This window comes from Salvelinus sp. IW2-2015, linkage group LG23 (assembly GCF_002910315.2).
Source record: "Salvelinus sp. IW2-2015 linkage group LG23, ASM291031v2, whole genome shotgun sequence".
Classification (NCBI taxonomy): Eukaryota; Metazoa; Chordata; class Actinopteri; order Salmoniformes; family Salmonidae; genus Salvelinus; species Salvelinus sp. IW2-2015.
In genome coordinates this window covers 10,798,394-10,823,092 of record NC_036863.1, presented here as the reverse complement: position 1 = coordinate 10,823,092, position 24,699 = coordinate 10,798,394, and the positions used below count along the sequence as shown (strand labels likewise).

The window sequence follows — 24,699 nt, the reverse complement described above, 5'->3', positions numbered from 1 at the left end:
TTTACAAATAAATCTTGATTTGGATAAGGCATATTCACACTCTCCATCCCCAGATTTACTAAAACAACGTTTGACACTTCAGAGTTTGATCTTCTTTCAACTTGACAAGCTAAAAAAAAAGCTGTGTCAGAGAACCGCAAATCAATCCATACCTGATAACTGATGGGCTGGGTAATACATGTATTGATCATTTAGAGGTCAATTCATGCTTTCATAACTTTTACTGACAATTATACACTTTGGAATCCACTGGTAATGCCACCTTACTTGACACCTTCTTTGAGAATTTAGATATTCCTTCAGTTGAACCTGAGAACTGCTGAATTAGAAGAACAGTTCTCTGTAGAAGAGATTGTGTTGGCAATTAAATCTATGCGGTGTGGTAAATCCGACGGACCAGACGGACTTCCGAGCTAATTCTTTAAAAAATTCTCAGATCAACTCTCTCCTCTCTTGGTTTCCATATTTGAGGAATCATTCTCCTCTACTTTACCCTGAACAATGAGGCAAGCATGTATTTCACATATTCTGAAAATAAAAAAAACTTGAGTGGTTCATATAGGCCAATTTCTTTACTGAATTGCAATGTAGAGATACTTTCCGACTTCAACGTGGGATAAGACAGGGTTGTCCTCTATCCCCTCAGCTGTTTGCCATTGCAATTGAGCCTTTAGCCATAGCAATATTTAATAACACCACTATCAATGTTATGCTCTAAGCCCCCTCTTCGAATAAAGTTTCACTTTATGTGGATGACATGCTATAATATATGTCTGACGCTTTTTTAACTGGTCTTTCAGAGATCCAGGTTCTACTAAAGACATTTGGTGAAATATCCAGGTCTCAGGTTAATCTACAAAGTCAATTGATGCCTATTAATCCTTCTGCCATGCAAACCTATTTTAGTCATGTGCCCTTCAGTGACGGAAAATGAAATATTTGGGTCACACACAATTTCAAAGATCTCTATAAATGCGGAAGAATTAACTAAGTTTCTATACTTATTTCAATGTATTCCTATCTTTCTGACAATATTGTTTTTAAAAAAATCCATAGATAAATTGATATCTGCTTTTTTCTGGAACGAGAAAAATCCTTGTTTACGTTCCGAACTTCAAATATTATTACTGGGAAGCTAATCTAAATATCATTCTATATTGGATGACAGAAATCCCTGATGTTACAAGCCCGAAGATCTCATCCTGTGGCCCCACCTCCTTAGCTGCCTTGCTCGGCTCAACTTGCATTAGCTGAGCCTGTTTCCAGATACACTAAAAACCCTATTGAGAAACATTCTCTAAAATTCTGGAACAGTTCAGGCAATCGTTTGGTCTCAGTGAATTTTCAACTTCTGCCCCATTATTAAAGAACCATTCATTCTCTCCATCATTATTAGGCAGGGCGTTTCATACCTGGTCTGAAAAAGGGATCTCCTCACTGAACGACATGTACATTGATATGGATTTTACATCTTTTGAGAAGTTAAATATTCCTCGATTCCATTTCTTCAGGTACAAAACTACGCAATTGCAGGTATCTTCATACTCTTGTCACTTCCCATCACACCAACCTACCTCCTTTCTAGATTCTATTTTTAAAGTGAACCCTTATATCAAAGGGGGCATAAGCTTGATCTACAGAGCATTTGGAAAAATATTCAGACCCATTGACTTTTTCCACATTTTGTTACGTTACAACCTTATTCTAAAATTGATTAAATTTAAAAAATAATTCTGGAAGGTTCTCCCATCTCTGCAGCACTCCAACAATCAGGCCTTTATGGTAGAGTGGCCAGATGAAAGCCACTCCTCAGTAAAAGGCACATGACAGCCCGCTTGGACTTTCCTTTAGGTGCCTTTTTGGTACTCTCAGACCATGAGAAACAAGATTCTCTGGTCTGCTGAAACCAAGATTGAACTCTTTGGCCTGAATGCCAAGCGTCACTCGTGGTGGAAACCTGGCACCATCCCTACGGCGGTGAAGCATGGTGGTGGCAGCATAATGCAGTGGGGATGTTTTTCAGCGGCAGGGACTGGGAGACTAGTCAGGATCGAGGGAAAGATGACCGGAGCAAAGTACAGAGAAATCCTTGATGAAAACCTGCTCCAGAGCACTCAGGACCATAGACTGTGGCGTAGGTTCACCTTTCAACAGGACGACGACCCCAACATTTTCTAAAAACCTGTTTTTGCTTTGTCATTATGGGATATTGTGTGTAGATTGAGGGTGAAAAAAACATTTAATACATTTTATAATAAGTTTAAAACATTTTAAAAAAGAGGAAAAAGTCAAGGGGTCTGAATTTTTCCCGAATGCACTGTTTACGTTATTAAACACGTACAATCTGGATTCCCTGAACTCTCTTAAGAACCAATGGTTAATGGATTTAGGTGAACAACTTTCAGATGAAACTTGGTAGAGTATGCTTCAGAGAATACATACTTCATCTATATGTCTAAGACATGCTGTAATTCAATTTAAAATAGTTAATCGGCTGCATTGGTCAAAGGCAAAATTATCCAAGATTAGACCAGAAATATATCCCACTTGTGACTGATGTAAACAGGCCCCTGCTACTTTATTTCGGGCATGTTTTGGACATGCCCGTAATTGACGTTTTCTAAGATACTCGAGACCTATAGAACCTTCTGCCATTATAGCATTATTTGGAGTGGCACCACAGGAGGCCCCTGTCGTGTCTTGGCATCATTAAAGGTGAAGACTGTTATTTGATCAATTCTCTAATTATTATTTTTACGTGATTAAACTAATCATGTAAATGTAATTAACTAGGAAGTCGGGGCACCACGGAAAATCTTCAGATTACAAAGTTATAATTTTCCGAATATAACTCTTCAGATATTTTAATATCTGCTCAATTAGTCTCTATTCATTAACTATTCTGTACCTTATGTCAGTCTCATTCCAAATGTTGTAAATTGTTGGTTATCTGCACGAACCCAGCCTAAACTATGAATCATCATACACCAATTGGCTTAAACATTTATTTACTAACTAACTAAATAATCATAGAAATGCATAACCTCTTGGAAATAGGGGGCGCTGTTTTCACTTTGGGGGAAAAATCGTGCCGAAATTAAACGGCCTCGTACTCTGTTCTAGATCATACGATATGCATATTATTATTACTATTGGATAGAAAACACTCTGAAGTTTCTAAAACTGTTTGAATTATATCTGTGAGTAAAACAGAACTCATTTGGCAGCAAACTTCCAAACAGGAAGTGAAAATTCTGAAAATGGGGCTCTGTGTAAGGCCTTGCCTATTCAATTGCCTTATATTTATGGATCTGTATGCACTTCATACGCCTTCCACTAGATGTTAACAGGCAGTAGAATGTTGAATGGGGTGTCTAGCTTGATGTGAGACCGAATGAGAGCTTTTGGAGTGACAGGTCCGCCTTATTGGCAGTATTTAGCTGCGCACCAGGGAACACCACATTGTTTTCTGCAATGCGTTAGGTATACACGACGAAATGCTCCGTCTTGGACGTTATTGGATACATATGAGAAAAACATCATAAAGATGGATTTTCAACTGAGTTTGACCAGTTTATTCAACGTTTAMTGTGACTTTTGGAATTTTTCGTTCCATGCGCCAAGAGTTGATGGACATGTGCGCTCCACAATGCTAGCCAAAGTTGCTAATTCGACAGAAGAAATGGACATTCTAAAACAAAACAACGATTTATTGTGGAACTAGGACTCCTTGCACTACATTCTGATGGAAGATCATCAAAGGTAAGAGAATATTTATGATGTTATTTCGTATTTTTGTGGAATATGTTGGCTCCAACATGGCGGAGAATGGCTGGGCGCTGTCTCAGAATATTGCATGCTGTACTTTGTACTAAAGTTATTTTTTTAAATCTAACACAGCGGTTGCATTAAGAACCAGTGTATCTTTCATTTGCTGTACAACATGTATTTTTTAGCAAAGTTGATGAGTTTTTTGGTTAGATTACGTGACTGTCCAAAATTTCTCCGGACAATTTGGTGCATTTTGTCGCCGTATTCACAATGTAAAACCACGATTTGTAGCTATAAATATGCACATTTTCGAACAAAACATAAATGTATTGTATAACATGATGTTATAAAACTGTCATCTGATGAAGTTGTTCAAAGGTTAGTGATTAATTTTATCTCTATTTGTGGGTTTTGTGAAAGCTATGTTAGCGGTGAAAAAATGGCGTTGTGTGTTTGGCTATTGTGGTGAGCTAACATAAATATATATTGTGTTTTCGCTGTAAAACATTTTAAAAATCGGAAATGATTTTATCTTTCATTTGCTGTATTGGACTTGTGATTTCATGAAATTATATGCTAGTCAGCTTTTTTGATGAGGATGATCCCGGATCCGGGATGGGGGTCCGTAGAGGATAACAAACAGTAGATATTGGTTACTAACAATGATAGGGAAGATCCCCTATTGGGCTAAACCGATATGACGGCTTGGTATACAAAGAAAAGGGGGTGTGGACCGATAAATGAGCGAGAAAGACAAAATGGATCACTACACACAGTGGATAATTATATTCATTGAAATGCTAATCCTTTGCACATGAACGCTCGCTCATTCGGGAATAATTGCAATCAATATATTTACTCCCGTATGTCGTTGTCTTCTCTGTTGGAATCGTCGGTCCATCTGCTGGAGAGTCAGTTCATCAGAGTCTGGTTACTCATGGTGGTAGCTCTATCGGCGGCTCCTGATAGTGTCTATTTAATGGATACGTCAGGCATCCATTGTTCTTAGAGTAGATGTTTCGGCGGTTGTCCTTTGTTTACATAATTTCTAGCTGCAGTCTAGTAATTAGTATCTAATATTTGCTCTTATTCTGTAGGGATCGATATTCACAGAGTTTAACCATTTCCAGCCGTGTAGCCAATGCACCACCTGGTATGGATTTCTAGTCTTGGTACTCAACCATTGCAACAACAGCTCATACTGGGGTTTTGCTTAGTCTGAAGAGGATTTCCTCAGGAGGGGGTTTTATTCGTAACAATAGAAAAGGGCGGTTCCATGACGCCAGATCGTGTCTGTGCTCACGGGGGCGTGGCCGCTGACTAGTTCAACTTTACAGGGAATGCAATTCTCTCATAATTAAAGGTTAACATCACATTACATCATTTCACAAATAGTTTCATCTTTACTCATTCATATTATACAAGAATTAGATGCAAACACCATAATTGAGAAATGTACACATTCAGAGATATAGTTATGTGTGTTTCCTGTCCTTCATGAGGTCACCAAATGAAATGCACTCAACATAACTGTCCCTTCACCTCTCTTGAGTACGTGAGACGTTAGCGTCCCACCTCTTCAACAGCCAGTGAAACTGCTGAGCGCCAAATTCAAATACAGAAATACTCATTATAAAAATTCAGAAAACAAAACATATTTTACATAGGTTTAAAGATGAACTTCTTGTGAATCCAACCACGGTGTCAGATTTTTAAAAAATGCTTTACGGCGAAAGCATACCTTACGATTATTTGAGAACATAGCCCACTAGACAAATCATTACAAACAGTAACCAGCCAAGTAGAACAGTTACACAAGTCAGAAATAGAGATAAAATTAAAATCCCTTACCTTTGATGATCTTCATATGGTTGCACTCAGCAGACATTCATTTACTCAATAAATGTTCCTTTTGTTCGATAAAGTCTCTTTATATCCAAAAACCTCTGTTTTGTTCGCGCGTTTTCTTCAGTAATCCACAGGCTCAAACGCAGTCAAAACAGGAAGACAATTTTTTTTAAATTGTATCCGTAAAGTTCATAGAAACATGTCAAACAATGTTTATATTCAATCCTCAGGTTGTTTTTAGCCTAAATAATCGATAATATTTCAACCGGACAATAACGTAGTCAATTTAAAAGGTTAACAAGAAAGGCACTCTCTCGGTCTCGCGCATGAAAAAGCTCTGTGACACTTTAGGGTCCACTCATTGACTGCTCTTACTTCCTCATTTTTCAGAATTCAAGCCTGAAACAATTTCTAAAGACTGTTGACATCTAGTGGAAGGCATAAAAACTGCAATTTGAGTCCTAAGTCAATGGATACTGTAATGGCATTGAATAGAAAACTACAAAAAAAAAAAWAAATACTTCCTGAATGGATTTTTCTCAGGTGTTCGCCTGCCAAATCAGTTCTGTTATACTCACAGACACTATTTTAACCGTTTTGGAAACTTTAGAGTGTTTTCTATCCAGATCTACCAGTTATATGCATATCATATCTTCTGGGCCCGAGAAGCAGGCAGTTTAATTTGGGCATGCATTTCATCCAAAATTCCGAATGCTGCCCTAGGGGAAGTTAAGTGTCCATGGACCATTCTCACAAGTGGACATATTGTTTCATTCTCCCATTTTGGAGATGTAGGAGTTCGGCCACGTGAAATTCTTTGTTCACTCTGTGGTCTCCCTCTCTGCAGGAAAAGGGGGAGAGAGTCTCCACCAGGAATTTACGACCTGAGATAACAGAACCTGGGCGTAGGAGAGAGAGATTGGAAAGCCACGATCTACACACAGAAAGGGCCACATCATGACACCCCTCTAAACAGTTCTATGGGAAACATGGTGGCATTTACTAGTCTTCTATTTAGACGTCGTACACTGTTTAAGTGGAAGAATCAGTTTCCTCCTACTTTTAACCATTTGGATAAAGGAAGTTATGGAACATCTCAAGCTAGAGAAAATACGCTACTCGTTAAGGGATCGACAATTACATTTTATAATATCTGGCAACCTTTCCTATCCTTTGTAGAAGACATGAACCAGCTAATTTCACAACTCCATAAACCAAACTGAATTTGTAAAAAAAACTATTATTTAAATAATATGTTTGTTTTTTTAATTACTATTTGATTTATATTACTCATTGTATCATGCATGCTTTAAGTCTGGTTTTCGGGTGGGGCTTGATTTGGTAGAGGAAGCGTGTTCTGTTAGAGCATGGGGTTTGATTTTGGTAGGGGATCTGTGTGTGTTCTGCCCTCTACCTGTTCTGTTGTCTGTAGAATCATTTCAACAAATTCAAATAAAAAAAACTTTAAGAGAAAAAAAAAGTTTTGAAATTTGGGGATTTTAAATTCAAATCAATTCTGAATTGACTGACTTCAATTTGAATTGAGCCCAACCCTGACACACACAACCCATGTACACACACACACAATGTGCTCTGTCTCTCTCACACAGTATGCACTCTCAGGGCTGTTATCCAGGCCTGTCATTTGCCTGTCACCTAGTGAATCACACTGCTCCTGGAGGTCTCCAAGCCAAGATACGATTATGAGCGTCGGCAACATGTTGACTTTGTCAGGTTCTTAGTCATAAACTTGGAATGCTCTCTCCAGAATAGCTCAGTACACACTGTCAACCATATGCACTAAAAGCAATGATTTCCCAACCAAAACATGATTCTCTGTAGTACCTTTCTGTCCAGACACCACTTTGTGTGTAAACATTTTACGGATGGCTACGTATACAGAATTTCTGTATCTCAATCTGTTTCTCAATCTGTATCTCAATTATCTCAACAGATATTTCAGCGACTGTACAATATTTGTTTTTACGTAGCTGAGTGCCCACTCCGCTGCCTAATTAGCTGCTGTGCTGAGTGCCCACTCCGCTGCCTAATTAGCTGCTGTGCTGAGTGCCCACTCCGCTGCCTNTAATTAGCTGCTGTGCTGAGTGCCCACTCCGCTGCCTAATTAGCTGCTGTGCTGAGTGCCCACTCCGCTGCCTAATTAGCTGCTGTGCTGAGTGCTCCACTGCCGCTCCCCCCTCCTTGATTGCCTTTGTCTCGTCACTGGTGTAGCCTACAAACTTCATGTTGCACACAAAACTGTTCGAACTATTGCCTTCCATGCCTCACTAAGTAAAAGCACAATTGCATGTTTTTTTTTTCAGGAGAGGAGTAAGCTACATACAGCTATTTACATGTTTTACACAAAATACATGTTCGTACAAACATAAGCATGACACAAATAGGCAGTCTAGCGATTTCATGTTCTTAGCTGCTGAGGTACATGCAGCTATTTACTCTCGTCACGATATCAGCATATGGCAATTAACTATGGCACCCGGCGATGCAAAACGAACTTGCCCATCGCAGTCTAATTAGCAATTGAATGTTCTTTTTTCATCATCATTGCAAACATAAGCATGGTTCAGAAGAGTGTAAAGGGAGGGGGACTGTGAACAGCAGCTACGTTAGAAAAATTAATGTGTGTGTAAAATAGCACATGCGCAAGAACAGGATCTGGATCCTTAGCTTTAAAGAGCCACTGCCTTTTAAAAAGCGACAAATCCCTAAGAACATGAAATCGATATGAGTCAAACAGTTATTCTCGTGTCTAAATTGACTACGAAGTGTAAATTTGATCATTTTGGTCATAAAGTCAGTCTGGTCTAAAACTGAGTTTGGAACATCCATGCGTCACACTAGGTAAATGAAGGTTGGGTTTTGATTTGATTTGATGATGTCCATTTGCCCACTAACATGGGGTGAACAGCTGCGGCGATTGCTCTCTACCAAATAGCATAGAGGCAGACCTACCCAGCAGCAATGGCTGTTTACATAAGACAACACGTCACGCATTTTTGTTACTTGAGAAATACTGCATCAAACACCTTAGTTAGATATAAAATTGTGCATCTAAACATCATCGGCCAAAATAACAAGAAGTCAAAAATGAATTGCAGATATCTTAGATTCATTCTGGGGATTTTGAGGAAGCGAAATAGGCTTCCCTGTCTACAGTGTCTCATGGGGGACAAACATCATTAAACAAACGCCGAATCGGTCAGGAAACACACTTCCAAGACTGAATGAGCAACAGAAAAACACACGTGCCAATCGGCGTGTTCTATGGTTCTAAGAAAGAGGTTTCTGGAGGGGCGAGAACTCTGGATCCATAGCCAACATTTTAATATGTGAATGTGATCCAATAACTGTATAGGAAATGATCCCTTTGGGAATTGGACCCACAACCTTGGCATTGCTAAAGCCACGCTCTTACCAACTGAGCCAGACAGAGACTATATATACTGTATTGTGTTTGTATATGTTTTAATGCAATACCATTTGGAGCTCTCATTGAGATGCACAGCCCAGTATGTCCTCTCCTTTTGCTCTGTCTTTGACAGGTAGAATTGGAAGGTCTAACCGGACACATAGAGTTCAACAGCAAAGGCCACCGCTTCAACTACGCCCTGAGGGTCGTGCAGAGCAGCTCAGAGGGGCTAAGGCAGGTAAAGCTACACTGCACACACAATAACCACTGACTTTGTAACAGACTGGGATTTACTGTGTATAACTGTATATAAAGAGCTACAGTCTGATGCCAAGGTTTAGCTTGAGTCCCAAATGGCACCCTATTTCCTATGTAGTTCCCTACTTTTGACCATGGCCCTGGTCAAAAGCAGTGCACTAAATAGGGAATAAGGTGCCATTTGGCAGACATTTAAAGGGAAAGTTGAGAGATGGAGCTCTAGCTCATAAATCTTTCATGAAGGCATCTCGAAAAATAAGTTACCATATGAAACGATGTTTGAAAGAACTTCTTTTGATCCCTCACCATGAAGACTGCATTTGTAAACAAGCCATAGCAGCCATAGATGCAGGGCCAGTGCTATTCTGTCACGATGCCTGCCTCCAGTTAATGTGACATGTTTTGACTCCACCATTTAATTTGACATTTATAATAGTCCATTTGCTTTTAGATTATATACTAAGATTAAGATAAATTATGTCAGAGGGCAGAGCTTTCAAAAACCAAGCTTCACAACATAGTCGGGTTGATGTGTAGACTGCATTTAGGTTTTAAAAATATTTTTGAATAGCGTGTAGTCAGGGATTTTATCGCTCTTTTAGTTATTGTTTTATCAATGTTTTTACCCAAAATGTTTTCTTTACTTTTAAGATGTTCTCTTAATTGTTCCCATGTACACTTTTCTGTTTCTTACTGAGATGTCTCCTTCTGGCTAAGAATACATGACAATATCAATATTATTGATTCTGTGATATAAAAAGATGTCACGGAAAGTCAGATTTGCTGTGCCCTCCCTAGTTACTGTAGCATTGCAGAGGACACTGTGTGTCTGCCTGCCAGTGTTCCTTTCAGAGGTATCTTACAATAGGAACCAGTGAATAGTGAAAGGATTAAATATGAAATTGCAAGCATTTGTAGTCGAGCATTTCCAGTCAACAGGCTAAATTTCATCAGACATCCAAATGTCGAAAGGGGGAAACTTCAATGTTGGTCTACAGGGCATGACTTGTAAAGGTAGTAATTTATCTTTAGGCTTTGAAACAGTGTTTTGCGCATGAAATTAAATGTATGATGACATGCACTTTCTGCAGTGTTTGTAACCAGGGGTTACATTTGGGATGGAACATACTGCATGATGTAATGTCATTTGCATTTTTTCCCCCACTACCAGAATACTATGTGTGACCCAAATGAATACATTTCTTAAACTCTTGCAAACCCATATCCAATATCTATTTATGTGTATAGTGTACTGTATAGTAAACCTGCAGGTACACACATAAAAACACTATAGTTTACTATAGTATAATACTATAGTTTAAAAGCTATTGTGTGTGTATATACTCTAGTATTTACTCAAGTTTTTTTGTGGACATTACTGTAGTATTCACTGTAGTGTTTTTTTATGGATATTACTGTAGTATACTGTAATATTTACAGTACAATAGTGCTTTTTTTCAGATATTACTGTAGTATACTATAGTATTTACTGTTGTTTTTGCAGACATTACTGTAGTATTTGCTATAGTGTTTTTGTTTTATTATCTTTTACTTAGAAGGGGGGCTTTCCCCTTGAGGAAACTTACTGGACAAATACTAAAAGAGCACATTTTACATAACCTGTAGGGAACACAATAATATGGTCTATACTTGGCATGTGGGTTTCTCACTCATGGTTGGCACAAATTGGTGTATTTAACCGGTTGAGATTTTTTTTTGTCACCCTTAGTGAACATAACTCAGAGAAAATACATATCACATATGGTGTTCCACAACGTTCGATTTTGGGTCCGATACTGTTCAGTTGATATATGTTACCCCTTGGCAGCATTATCATAAAGCGCTGCATTTATTTTCACTGCTACGCAGACGATACACTGCTTTATATTTCTGTGTCACCAGAGTACTTTAGCTCCACGGATAAATTAGACTTAATGGTTTAAATACTTGGATGCTCACAACTTCCTCCATGACCAGGCCGCCTCAGTGGTGCAGTGCATCGTAGTGCTAGAGGTGTCACTACAGACCTGGGTTCAATCCCAGGCTGTAGCATAACTGGCCGTGATCAGGAGTCCCATAGGGCAGCGCACAACTGGCCCAGCGTCGTCCGGGTTACGGGAGAGTTTGGCCGGGGGGCTTATTGCTCTCTAGCGACTCCTTGTGGCAGGCCGGGTGCCTGCCACAAGGTTGTCAGTTGAACAGTGTTTCCTCCGACACATTGGTGTGGCTGCCTTCCCTGTTAAGAAGTGTGGTTTGGAGGGTCATGTTTCGGGGGACACATGACTCGAGTTGCAGTGATAAGACATGATTGAAATTGGGGAGAAAAAAGGGGTTAAAATACCCCAAAAAATTAAGACAAGACCGAGGTACTTATTGTTGGAGCCAAAGCTCAGAGAGAGAATCTAGTCGCACATTTTAATTCACGGGCAATAAAGATAAAACACTAGGTAACAAACCTAGGTGTTATTTTAGATTCTAAACAAAATTTTGAATCACCCATTAGCAATGTGATCAAAATAGCTTTTTACCACCTGAGGAACATTGACAAGGTGCGGCCGTTTCTCTCTCAGGCTGATACAGACTCATCCATGCTTTTATTACAAGCAGGCTTGACTACTGTAATGCTCTCCTGTCTGGTCTACCCAAGAAAGGCATTGGTTAACTGCAAAACATACAGAATGCTGCAGCACGGGTACTGACCAAGACCAGACGGAGCGCACACATTACACTGGTTTTAAGGTCTCTGCACTATTGGTTTTTAAATCAATCCACGATTGTACACCGCAATACATGTCAGACATGCTTTTAAGTTATATACCCAGTAGGTCCCTCAGGTCCTCTGCCACTGGCCTTTTAACCATCCCAAAGCCTTGGACCTAGAGGCATGGAGAGACAGCCTTTAGTTATTATGCCCCCAGCCACTGGAATAGCCTGCCAGAGAACCTGAGGGGTGCTGAAACTGGACATAAACTCAGCAAAAAAAGAAATGTCCTTTTTCAGGACACTGTCTTTCAAAGATAATTCGTAAAAATCCAAATAACTTCACAGATCTTCATTGTAAAGTGTTTAAACACTGTTTCCCATGCAATTCCCAACAATTAATGAACATTCACCTGTGGAACAGTCGTTAAGACACTAACAGTTTACAGACGGTAGACAATTAAGGTCACAGTTATGAAAATTTAGGACACTAAAGAGGCCTTTCTACTGACTCTAAAAAACACCAAAAGAAAGATGCCCAGGGTCTCTGCTCATCTGCGTGAACGTGCCTTAGGCATGCTGCAAGGAGGCATGAGGACTGCAGATGTGGCCAGGGCAATAAATTGCAATGTCCAAACTGTGAGACACCTACGACAGCACTACAGGGAGACAGGACGGACAGCTGATCATCCTCACAGTGGCAGACCATGTGTAACAACACCTGCACAGGATCGGTACAGCTGAACATCACACCTGCGGGAAAGGTACAGGATAGCAACAACAACTACCCGAGTTATACTAGGAACGCACAATCCCTCCATCAGTGCTCAGACTGTCCGCAATCGACTGAGAGAGGCTGGACTGAGGGCTTGTAGGCCTGTTGTAAGGCAGGTCCTCACCAGACATCACCGGCAACAACATCGCCTATGGGCACAAACCCACCGTCGCTGGACCAGACAGGACTGGCAAAAAGTGCTCTTCACTGACGAGTCGCGGTTTTGTTTCACCAGGGGTGATGGTCGGATTCGCGTTTATCGTCGAAGGAATGAGCGTGACACCAAGGCCTGTACTCTGGAGCGAGATCGATTTGGAGGTGGTCTGGTCTGGGGAGGTGTCACAGCATCATCGGACTGAGCTTGTTGTCATTGCAGGCAATGTCAACGCTGTGCATTACAGGGAAGACATCCTCCTCCCTCATGTGGTACCCTTCCTGCAGGCTCATCCTGACATGACCCTCCAGCATGACAATGCCACCAGCCATACTGCTCGTTCTGTGAGTGATTTCCTGCAAGACAGGAATGTCAGTGTTCTGCCATGGCCAGCGAAGAGCCCGGATCTCAATCTCATTGAGCACGTCTGGGACCTGTTGGATCGGAGGGTGAGGGCTAGGTCCATTCCCCCCAGAAATGTTCTGGAACTTGCAGGTGCCTTGGTGGAAGAGTGGGGTAACATCTCACGGAAAGAACTGGCAAATCTTGTGCACCCCATCAGGAGGAGATGAACTGCAGTACTAAGTGCAGCTGGTGGCTACACCATATACTGACTGTTACTTTTTATTTTGACCCCCCCTTTGTTCAGGGACACATTATTCCATTTCTGTTGGTCACATGTCTGTGGAACTTGTTCAGTTTATGTCTCAGTTGTTGCATCTTGTTATGTTCATACAAATATTTACACATGATAAGTTTGCTGAAAATAAACGCAGCTGACATTGAGAAGGAAACGTTTATTTAAAAGATATCTTAAAACACAAATGTTTAGCTTTTCCTTTTTTATCTTGTTTGTTGTGTAGTAAATATTTGTACTTTTTTATTTTCATTTGTCAAATAAAGCCTGATTTGATTTGAAATTGGGATATGGGGGAGGGGAATGGATGTGGTATATGCAAATTAAATATCAAATCAAAGTTTGTCACGTGCGCCGAAAACAACAGGTGTAGACCTTACAGTGAAATGCTTACTTACATTTTTTGCACTATTGGTTAGAGCGTGTATTAGCTAAGTAAAGAAATAAAACAACAGTAAAAAGACAGGCAGCGAGGCTATAAAAGTAGGGAGGCTACATACAGACACCGGTTAGTCGGGCTGATTGAGGTAGTATGTACATGTAGATATGGTTAAAGTGACTATGCAAATATGATGAACAGAGAGTAGCAGTATCGTAAAAGAGGGGGTGGTGGGTGGCGGGACACAATGCAGATAGCCCGGTTAGCCAATGTGCGGGAGCACTGGTTGGTCGGCCCAATTGAGGTAGTAGGTACATGAATGTATTGTTAAAGTGACTTTGCATATATGATAAACAGAGTAGCAGCAGCGTAAAAAGAGGGGTTGGGGGGGCACACAATGCAAATAGTCCGGGTAACCATTTGATTACCTGTTCAGGAGTCTTATGGCTTGCGGGTAAAAACTATTGAGAAGCCTTTTTGTCCTAGACTTGGCACTCCGGTACCGCTTCCCATGCGGTAGTAGAGAGAATCTATGACTGGAGTGGCTGGGGTCTTTCACAATTTTAGGGCCTTCTTCTGACACTGCCTGGTGTAGAGGTCCTGGATGGCAGGCAGCTTAGCCCTAGTGATGTTTTGGGCCGTACGCACTACCCTCTGTAGTGCCTTGCGTTCAGAGGCCGAGCAATTGCCGTACCAGGCAGTGACGCAACCAGTCAGGATGCTCTCGATGTTGCAGCTGTAGAAACCTTAGAGGATCTCAGGACCCATGCCAAATCTTTTTAGTTTCCTGAGTAGGAATAGGTGTCAGGACCCGGTTACGAACTCGGGTCTCCGGTGTGAGAAACAGTCACTTAGTAAACTGAGCCACTAATAGTCGGCAGAACCCAGAAGATGAGGCAGACACAGCAGTACTTGAGACGATGATTTAATAAAGGAAAAAGGAAAAGATCTTCATGCAAAAATATAAATCCACAACGTCAAAAGTAATTCCAAGAGAAAAAATGTATATCCTCCAAGACACAAGGAAAATCCACAAAGTGGTAAGAACAGCAGGGAAAAACAAACCTCAAAAGAATAATCAAAAATAATCAAGAACAAAACCAGAGTACCTCAAGAAAATCCAACTGGATAAACAAATGTTCACAGCATCGCTAGGGCTGGGTGCTAACATACAAACACAGAGCAAAGAACTGAGGAACACTAAGGGTTTAAATACACTCAAGGGAAATGAGGCACAGGTGCAAATAATAACTGGAACAAGGGAAAANAGAGTAGCAGCAGCGTAAAAAGAGGGGTTGGGGGGGCACACAATGCAAATAGTCCGGGTAACCATTTGATTACCTGTTCAGGAGTCTTATGGCTTGCGGGTAAAAACTATTGAGAAGCCTTTTTGTCCTAGACTTGGCACTCCGGTACCGCTTCCCATGCGGTAGTAGAGAGAATCTATGACTGGAGTGGCTGGGGTCTTTCACAATTTTAGGGCCTTCTTCTGACACTGCCTGGTGTAGAGGTCCTGGATGGCAGGCAGCTTAGCCCTAGTGATGTTTTGGGCCGTACGCACTACCCTCTGTAGTGCCTTGCGTTCAGAGGCCGAGCAATTGCCGTACCAGGCAGTGACGCAACCAGTCAGGATGCTCTCGATGTTGCAGCTGTAGAAACCTTAGAGGATCTCAGGACCCATGCCAAATCTTTTTAGTTTCCTGAGTAGGAATAGGTGTCAGGACCCGGTTACGAACTCGGGTCTCCGGTGTGAGAAACAGTCACTTAGTAAACTGAGCCACTAATAGTCGGCAGAACCCAGAAGATGAGGCAGACACAGCAGTACTTGAGACGATGATTTAATAAAGGAAAAAGGAAAAGATCTTCATGCAAAAATATAAATCCACAACGTCAAAAGTAATTCCAAGAGAAAAAATGTATATCCTCCAAGACACAAGGAAAATCCACAAAGTGGTAAGAACAGCAGGGAAAAACAAACCTCAAAAGAATAATCAAAAATAATCAAGAACAAAACCAGAGTACCTCAAGAAAATCCAACTGGATAAACAAATGTTCACAGCATCGCTAGGGCTGGGTGCTAACATACAAACACAGAGCAAAGAACTGAGGAACACTAAGGGTTTAAATACACTCAAGGGAAATGAGGCACAGGTGCAAATAATAACTGGAACAAGGGAAAAAACAAAAGGGTCAAAAAAGCACAATGGGGCATCTAGTGACCAAAACCTGAACAATCCTGGCCAAATCCTGACAATAGGCTTTGTCGTGCCCTCTTCACGACTGTCTTGGTGTGTTTGGACCATTCTAGTTTGTTGTTGATGTGGACACTAAGGAACTTGAAGCTCTCAACCTACTCCACTACAGCCCCGTCGATGAGAATGGGGGCGTGCTCGGTCCTCCTTTTCCTGTAGTCCACAATCATCTCCTTAGGATGTCAATACAGTCTGTAGTGTATATATACTACGTTTTATTACAGTTTAATACAGAATTATATAGTAAGTACTGCACATGATCAAGGGATACTACAGTGTGTAGTTTAGAATTCTGCAGAATTCTAAAGTACGTCCTGTAGTATTTTTTTATGTGTGTAGGGTTGCAAAATTCAACAAGCATTCACAAGTTTTTCAGAAATCCCGGTTGGAGGATTCACAGATTTCCTTCTTATTCCTTCCTGATTCCAGGAATATTCCAACCTGGATTTTGGGAAAACCTGGAAATTCGGGAAAAATTACATGAATTATGCAACCCTAACTGTATAGAAGACTACTGTAACACCTCCCTCTCACTCAGCACAAAGCATGGTGTGAGATGGAATGGAGCCATACCCTATAATCTCAAATGGCACCTTAATCCCCAACAGTGCACTACTTTTCATTCTACTCTGGTCAAAAGTTGTGCACTTCATAGAGAATAGGGGAAGAAACAATGCCATTTGGAATGAAACCTATGAGACAGCCAACTATATCTTCAATTCTGATTCAAATCCAACCATGGCCACTCAGACGGAAGCTGTCAATTTGAATGAGCCTGCACTTTCTTTTCTGAGGAGAACATTGAAGATGAAAAGAATTTCAGCAACTCTGAAATATCCTGATGAAGGTATTTGCCGAAACACTTTGGTTTTAACAATAACATATAGATTTTTCAAACAAACCTCAATTTCTACTACTGAGTTGCTGAATATGTTTTCATCTTCAGTTTGCTGTTCATGCACCTTGTTTTGAAAGCACAGCACCACCCTGTTTCTCTCAATCTCTTTCCTTCAACCCTCTACCCATCTCCTCTTTTCTTTCTGTCTCCCTCCCTCCCAGGTTGGTGTGTGGCATTCGGAGCACGGTCTGTCCATGGAGAGCGACATCAACCTCCTCATCATGGCCGGCACCATCTTCAACACCACCCTCACCATCACCACCATCTTGGTGAGCGTAGCTTCTTTTTTCGCCACACTATTTCAACGTTTGCAGGGGTGTATTCATTAGTGCACACTGTAGAAAAAGGTTTTGCAACGGAAAGCGAAAACAACCATTTCTTATTGGACAAGTTCAGGTAGTCCCGCACCGTTTCGGCCTGTTTGCTTTCGCTCCTAGTGAACACGACCCTGTTTTTGGCACTACTACTTGTTCCTTCTACTTGTTTTTAATCCATCTGCCAACTCAATTAAGCAGAAGCATACCAAGTGTTCCAGACGCTTTCACCGTTGACCTCAGTAGATGAGAGACTGGCGTTTCTTCTTATTTGAGGTACAACCTAATTGGTGCCCTTAAAAAAATAGAAATTCCTCAAGGCTGATTCTCCATGGACTCTGTCTCTTCTTCATTTGCGTTTGCTTGACCTGGTCCGCTGGGTATGAAATACCGGAGCATGACTAGAATTTTCTCATCATTTTGTTACATGGAGACAGAAAAATGATCAAATGAACCTCTTCCCTTCAATCAACTGTAGATTCAGCCAGAATACTGTAGTTGGTAGCTACTGTTTTTAATTGGTAGACACTGTGTGTGTGTGTGTGTGTGTGTGTAGTGTTGTGTGTGTGTGTGTGTGTGTGTGTGTGTGTGTGTGTGTGTGTGTGTGTGTGTGTGTGTGTGTGTGTGTGTGTGTGTGTGTGTGTGTGTGTGTGTGTGTGTGTGTGTGTGTGGCATTGATATTTGGTCGTCTTGGCTACATACATAGGCTTATCCCAGGCAACCTAAAGCAAGCTGCTTCGTTACCTCAAGTCTCAAATGAACACAGGTGGGAAATGTTGAGTCATTATCTAATGAAGTGAGTTAATATATTGTGAATTAACGACTGTGTGTGGCTTATTAAGGATAACTGAAAGAAAGAACACATTGGCTCAGAGCTTTAATAAAGCAGCCTAGTCAGAAACTGATGAAACACAGAGAAGAACTGAGGAGGCCCAAGGGAGGGCATGAGTCATGGTCGAGAGACCTATGAATCACACTAGCACGGCTAGCCTAACACACATACACAAACACTCCCACTCTCTTTCTCCACACACACACACACACACACACACACACACACACACCACACACACACACACACACACACACAACACACACCACACACACACACACACACACACACACACACACACACACACACACACACACACACACACACACACACCACACTCTCCCATTCTCTTTCTCTCACAGACATGCATACACACGCACACACACTCTCTCTCTCAGACACAGGCATGCACACGCACTCTCCCATTCTCTTTCTCTCATAGACACGCACATACACTCCCACTCTCTCTCTCTGACACAAACATGCATACACACGCACACACACTCCCTCTCTCTCACAGACACAGGCATGCACATGCACGCACACACACTCTCCCATTCTCTTTCTCTCACAGACACACACTCCCACTCTCTCTCTCTGACACAGGCATGCACACCACACACACACACACAAGGTTATATCAGCCTCTTGCAAGATAGCTATTATTTGGTGCTGAGTCTAAACCATGCAAATACACTCAACCACAATACACACATTCATATTCAGAGTGTTAATATTCACATGTACAGGGTTGCAGGTATGATTGCAGGGTACAGCGAAAATATTAGACTTCGAGCTCCAACATGCAGGACTAAGTGAAATAAAATTAGGAAAATAGTCATAAAAACAACAATATAAATAGCACGATACATAATGCATACATAATACATACATAATGACAGCTGTGGCAGTGATGAATAAATAAATGTCCATTGGGGTGGAGGCAGATTAAAGACTGTTGAGGGGGTGGGGTGGAATGACCATAGGGGGAGCAGCAGCATGACCATTGAGTAAAATAAAAACAAAACAAAATTATTATATTTTTTATATATTTTTATTTTATTTAACCTTTTATTTAACCAGGAAAAGCCCTTTGACACCGAGTCTCTTTTTCAAGGGAGACCTGGCCAAGATGGCAACAACAATCAATACGTTACATAATTAGAACATACAACAATATAATCCAGCCTAAAAAAAACATTTGCACCTCTCTGTAACAGTCTCCCATCAATATTTTAAATTCATTCAGTGGCACTAACATATCTAGATGAAGCATGGATTGTAGATTATTCCATGCGTCTGGTGCACAAGAAAAGGCAGTCTTGCCTAATACTGTGAATGTCCTGGGGACTTCTCTGATCTACGGATACCGAATACGGGTTCACTTTCTTAAACAACCGCTGAATTGCAGGGCGCCAAATTCAAAAATATTCCTAAAAATATTTATAATCATGCAATCACAAGTGAAATATACCAAAACACAGCTTAGCTTGTTGTTAATCCACCTATCGTGTCAGATTTTGAAAATATATTTTACAGCGAAGGAAATCCAAGCTTTTGTGAGTGTAGCTTTCAATACTATAACAGTTTAGCCTTATATTAGCTTGGCTAGCTTGGTCACGAAAGTAAGAAAAGCAATCAAATTAATCGCTTACCTTTGATAATCTTCGGGTGTTCCCACTCACGAGACTCCCAGTTACACAACAAATGTTCTTTTTGTTCGATAAATATTACTTTTATCACAAAAAAACGCCATTTGGGTTGCGCGTTATGATAAAAAATCAAAAGCCGTGTTCCGTTCGACAAATCCCAAAAAGTATCCGAAATGGTCGTAGAAACATTTAAAATGTTTTTTAAAATCAAACCTCAGGTTGTCTTTTAACAAACATAATCGATAATATTTCAACCGGAACATAACCTATTCATTAAGAGACAAAATGAAAATGGGGTGCCCCTCTCTCGCGCGCAGGAAATATTCGGAGGACACCTGACCTCTTTTGAAACATCTCGCTCATTTTTCAAAATAAAAGCCTGAAACTATGTCTAAAGCCTGGTCACAGCCTGAGGAAGCCATTGGAAAAAGAATCTGGTTGATACCCCTTTAAATGGAGGTTAGACAGGCCAGGAAACAACGTTTATTTTTTATATTTTTTTTATATCACTTCCGGGTTAGATTTTCTCAGGATTTCGCTTGCAGAATAAGTATTCTTATTCTCACAGACAATATTTTGACAGTTTTGGAAACTTTGGAGTGTTTTCTATCCTAATCTGTAAATTATATGCATATTCTACGATCTGGGCCAGAGAAAATTTCCGTTTACGTTGGGTATGTTATTTGAAAAAAATATATAATAATCTGACCCCTAGCGCTAAGAAAAGGCAGTCTTTTCTAGCAGACCGGGTATGGTAACTGCTGGTGGTGAAGGAGACCAGACTACAGAGGTAAAGAGGGAGTTTACCCAAAAGGGCTTTGGAGATGAACACATATTTGTATCTTTCTGCGCATATAAAGTGAGGTCCAACCTACCATTTGGTACAATGTGCAATGATGGGTGAGTGACTTGGCATTTGTAATAAAGCGCAAGGATGCATGATAAACAGAGTCCAGTCTTTGTAAAACGGAGGAGGTTGCATGCATATACAACAAGTCACCATAATCAATTACAGAGAGAAGTGGCCTGAACAAGCTTCTTTCTAGCCATAAGCGGGAAGCAAGCCTTATTACGAAAATAAAAAACAAATTTCAATTTAAGCTTTGTCACAAGATTATCCACATATTAACAACTGTGACAGTGATGAATGTTGTTTTGGTTGGGGGGAAGGCAGCAGGAGAAAGAACGTCCATAAGGGGAGCAGCAGGTAAGGTAAATGAGAGTTGAGTGTGTGGGCGGGTAAATTTCCATGGGGGGGAGTAGTGAGGGGTGGGGGAGGGTCCATAAGGGAAGTGGTGGCTATTCAGCAGCCTGATGGTCTGAAGGGTAGAAACTATTGGCCAGTCTTTCAGCTTTTGCCATGATGTTCCTGTACTGCCCCCGTCTGAATGATTAAAGCGGGGATAACAGGACATGGCTTGGGCGCTGGGGTCCCTGATGACCTTCTTGGCCTTCCTGCGACACCTGGTGCGTGGGGTTAGACCATTTCAGCTTCTCTGAGATGTGTATGCCAAGGAATTTGAAGTTATTGACCAGCTCCACAGCGGCCCCGTTGATGAGGATGGGGGCGTGTCCAGCCTGGTTCCTTCTGAAGTCCACAATCAGCTCCTTTGTTTTGCTAACGTTGAGGGAGAGGTTGTTTCCCTGACACCATGCCATCAGAGTACCTACCTCCTCCCTGTAGGCTGTTTTGTCATTGTTGGTGATCAGGCCTACTGTCAGCGAACTTGATGATGGAGTTGGAACTGTGTGAGGCCACGCAGTTGTGGGTATACATGGAGTACAGGAGGGGACTGAGGACGCACCCTTGTGGGGCCAGTGTCAAGGAGGATCAGTGTCAAGGAAGTAATGTTGCCTACCTTCACCACCTGGGAGTGGCCCGTCAAAGTCCAGGACCCAGTTGCATAGGGAGGAGTTCTGACCCTGGGTTCTGAGCTTTGTAATGAGCTTATAAACCACTATGGTATTGAAGGCCAAGCTGTAGTCGATGAGCAACGTCCTCACATATGCATTCCTTTTGTCCAGGTGTCTAAGGGCAGTGTGCAGTACAATACTATTGCATCGTCCATGGATCTGTCAGGGCAGTAGGCGAATTGGAGAGGGTTGAGTGTGTTGGGGAGGAAGGAGTGATATGGTCTTTGATTAACCTCTCGAAGCACTTCATGATGACGGAAGCACTTCGTGATGACACACCAGTGCATGCGAATTCACGCTAACACATGCACCAAAATGACCCCCCCCCCACACACACACACACACACACACACACACACACACACACACACACACACACACACACACACACACACACACACACACACACACACACACACATCTCAGCTTGCACCAGTCTGATGCCCCTTCATGCAGGAGAACCCCTACGTGATGCTGAGGCCAGAATACCAGGCCCTGGAGGGCAACGAGCGCTACGAAGGATTTTGTGTAGACATGCTGCGAGAGCTGGCCGAGCTGCTGCACTTCAGCTACCATCTACGACTGGTGGCGGACGGCGTGTACGGCGTGCCCAGTGCCAACGGCACCTGGACGGGCATGGTGGGCGAGCTCATCTCTAGGGTGAGCACTGAGTGAGTGTTGCAGTGTGATTGTGGCTAAAAATCTTCTCCCTCTCTATTCACTTATGTTTGTATAGTAAGGGTAAGGTGATGTCTTGATGTCACAGGTACTGCAGTCACAAGTTATACCACCTGTAGGTAGGAGAAGACAAATGGTGTAAAAACCCTGTTGTAGCGTTATTGTTTCATACCCAGCCATCACCTGTGTCTCAAGACGTCTCAAAACATGGTGATGGCTGGGTATGTTATTGCTGATTATACAAGATATGTTTACTACTCATCCTCCTGAAATAATAATTGGAAGGGGATTGTCCTTTAAAGATAACATTCCAGATAACAGAAAATAAACATACATTCATGTTAGGATCCAAACAAGATATCTTGATTTTTAATTGAATCTGAATGAAGAATCAAGATATTGTGAATTAACTGTTGAGGCACAATAGCCTTCAGAAAGTATGTATAAACTTTGACTTACTCCACGTCACAGCCTGAATGCAAAATGTATTCAATATGTTTTTCTCACCCATCTACACACAATACCCCATAATGACAAAGTGAAAACATGCTTTTAGAAATGTTTGCAAATTTATTGAAAATGAAATACAGAAATATCACGTTTACAGAAGTATTCACAGCCCTTTGCCACGACACTCCAAATTGAGCTCAGGTGTATCCAATTTCCTTTGACCATCCTTGATGTCACTACAACTTGACTGGAGTTCCCTGTGGCCAATTTCATTGTTTGGACATGATTTAAAAAGAAACACACCTGTCTATATAAGGTCCCACAGTTGACAGTGCATGTCAGAGTGGAAACTATACCATGAAGTCCAAGGAACTGTCCGTAGAGCTCAGAGAAATGTGCTTCATCACAATTCTATCTGGGGAAGGGTATAAAACAATTTCTAGAGTGTTAACATGTTCTAAGTGCACAGTGGTCTCTATCATTGGGAAATTGAAAAAATATGGAACTACCCAGACTGTCTAAAGCTGCCCACCGACCAAACTGGGCAACTGGGCAAGAAGGACCTTGATCAGGGAGGTGACTAAGAACCCAATCCCCAACCCTAATGTGAAGCATGGTGGCAGCATCATGCTAGGTGGAAGTCTTTCGGCGGCATGTACTAGGAGACTGGTAAGGATAGAGGGAACAATGAATGGAGCCAAACACAGGCAAATATTTAATGAGAACCTGCTTCAGAGTGCAAACGACCTTTGACTGGGGGCAAAGATTTACGTTCCAACAGGACAATCACCCCAAGCATACAGCCAAAGCAATGGTGCAATGGCGTCAGAACAAGAATCTGAAAGCCCAGACTTGAATTCCCATTGAAAATCTGTGGAAAGACTTGAAGATTGCTGTTCACCACCGCTCCCCATCTAACTTAAAGAAGAAAATCCCCAAAGCAGATACAGACATAACCAAGATGGCTCAAAGCTGTAATTGCCACCAAAGGTGCTTCTACAAAGTATTGACTCGGGTGTTAATACTTATGTAAATTAGATATTTCTGTATTTAATTTTCCACAAATTTGCAAAAATGTCTAAACATGTTTTCACTAAGTCATTATGGGGTATTGTGCGTGTGTGTAGGTTGGTGAGAAAAGACCCAATGTAATCCATTTTGAAATAAGGCTGTAATAAGTCAAGGGGTATGAATACTTTATGAAGGCAATGTATACATTGCAGTATATAGTTGATACCGTCCACCGCTCCTTCCAATTTTTGTAGAGAAATTCAATTTGAGGAAAATTTCAGAGTTGAGGGAACATTCAGATTTGAGGAGGTGACGGAGGATAAAGGAGAGAAGGACGGGGGACGTCAGTAGGACTTTGTCCTCTGCCTCAATCTCTCCACTTATTGGCCCAGGTCTCTGTAATATCACTGGAGCCTTTATGGACACATCCTTTACTGAGCAGACCTGGGTTCAAATACTATTTCAAAGTATTTCAAACGCTTTATCTTTGCTTGAATGAGTTTGCCTGGTGCAATGGAACCAATAGAATAGCCCCAAAACTGTAAACCCTGCCCATATATGATCACTAGGCAGGCTAGAGCAAACTCTCAAAGTATATGAAAGATTAAAAATTGTATTTGAACCCAGGTCTGATACTAAGATCTATGGGGGTCACTGCTTTGCACTTTCATTTGCTACCCACTGTGATGTGTGTGTGCTGTCAATTGTGATCCATTCCAAAGGAAGGCCATGGGAATTTTTACTGC

At 41.4% G+C, this 24,699-nt stretch overlaps 1 protein-coding gene and 1 non-coding gene across 2 annotated transcripts in view; one reads left to right on the top strand and one right to left on the bottom strand.

Annotated features, from left to right (window-relative positions):
- LOC111950486 (glutamate receptor ionotropic, kainate 4-like) overlaps positions 1 to 24,699 on the top strand; it is a 75,145-nt gene that overhangs the window by 37,317 nt on the left and 13,129 nt on the right. The window contains exons 9-11 of the mRNA XM_070434352.1: positions 9,183 to 9,287; positions 17,264 to 17,371; positions 22,271 to 22,474. Coding sequence (XP_070290453.1) covers positions 9,183 to 9,287; positions 17,264 to 17,371; positions 22,271 to 22,474 — 417 coding nt within the window. The remainder of the gene's footprint in view (positions 1 to 9,182; positions 9,288 to 17,263; positions 17,372 to 22,270; positions 22,475 to 24,699) is intronic.
- On the bottom strand, positions 10,867 to 10,919 carry LOC111951212 (U7 small nuclear RNA). Its single transcript, XR_002875574.1, has one exon. It is a non-coding gene; the product is annotated as a U7 small nuclear RNA (small nuclear RNA).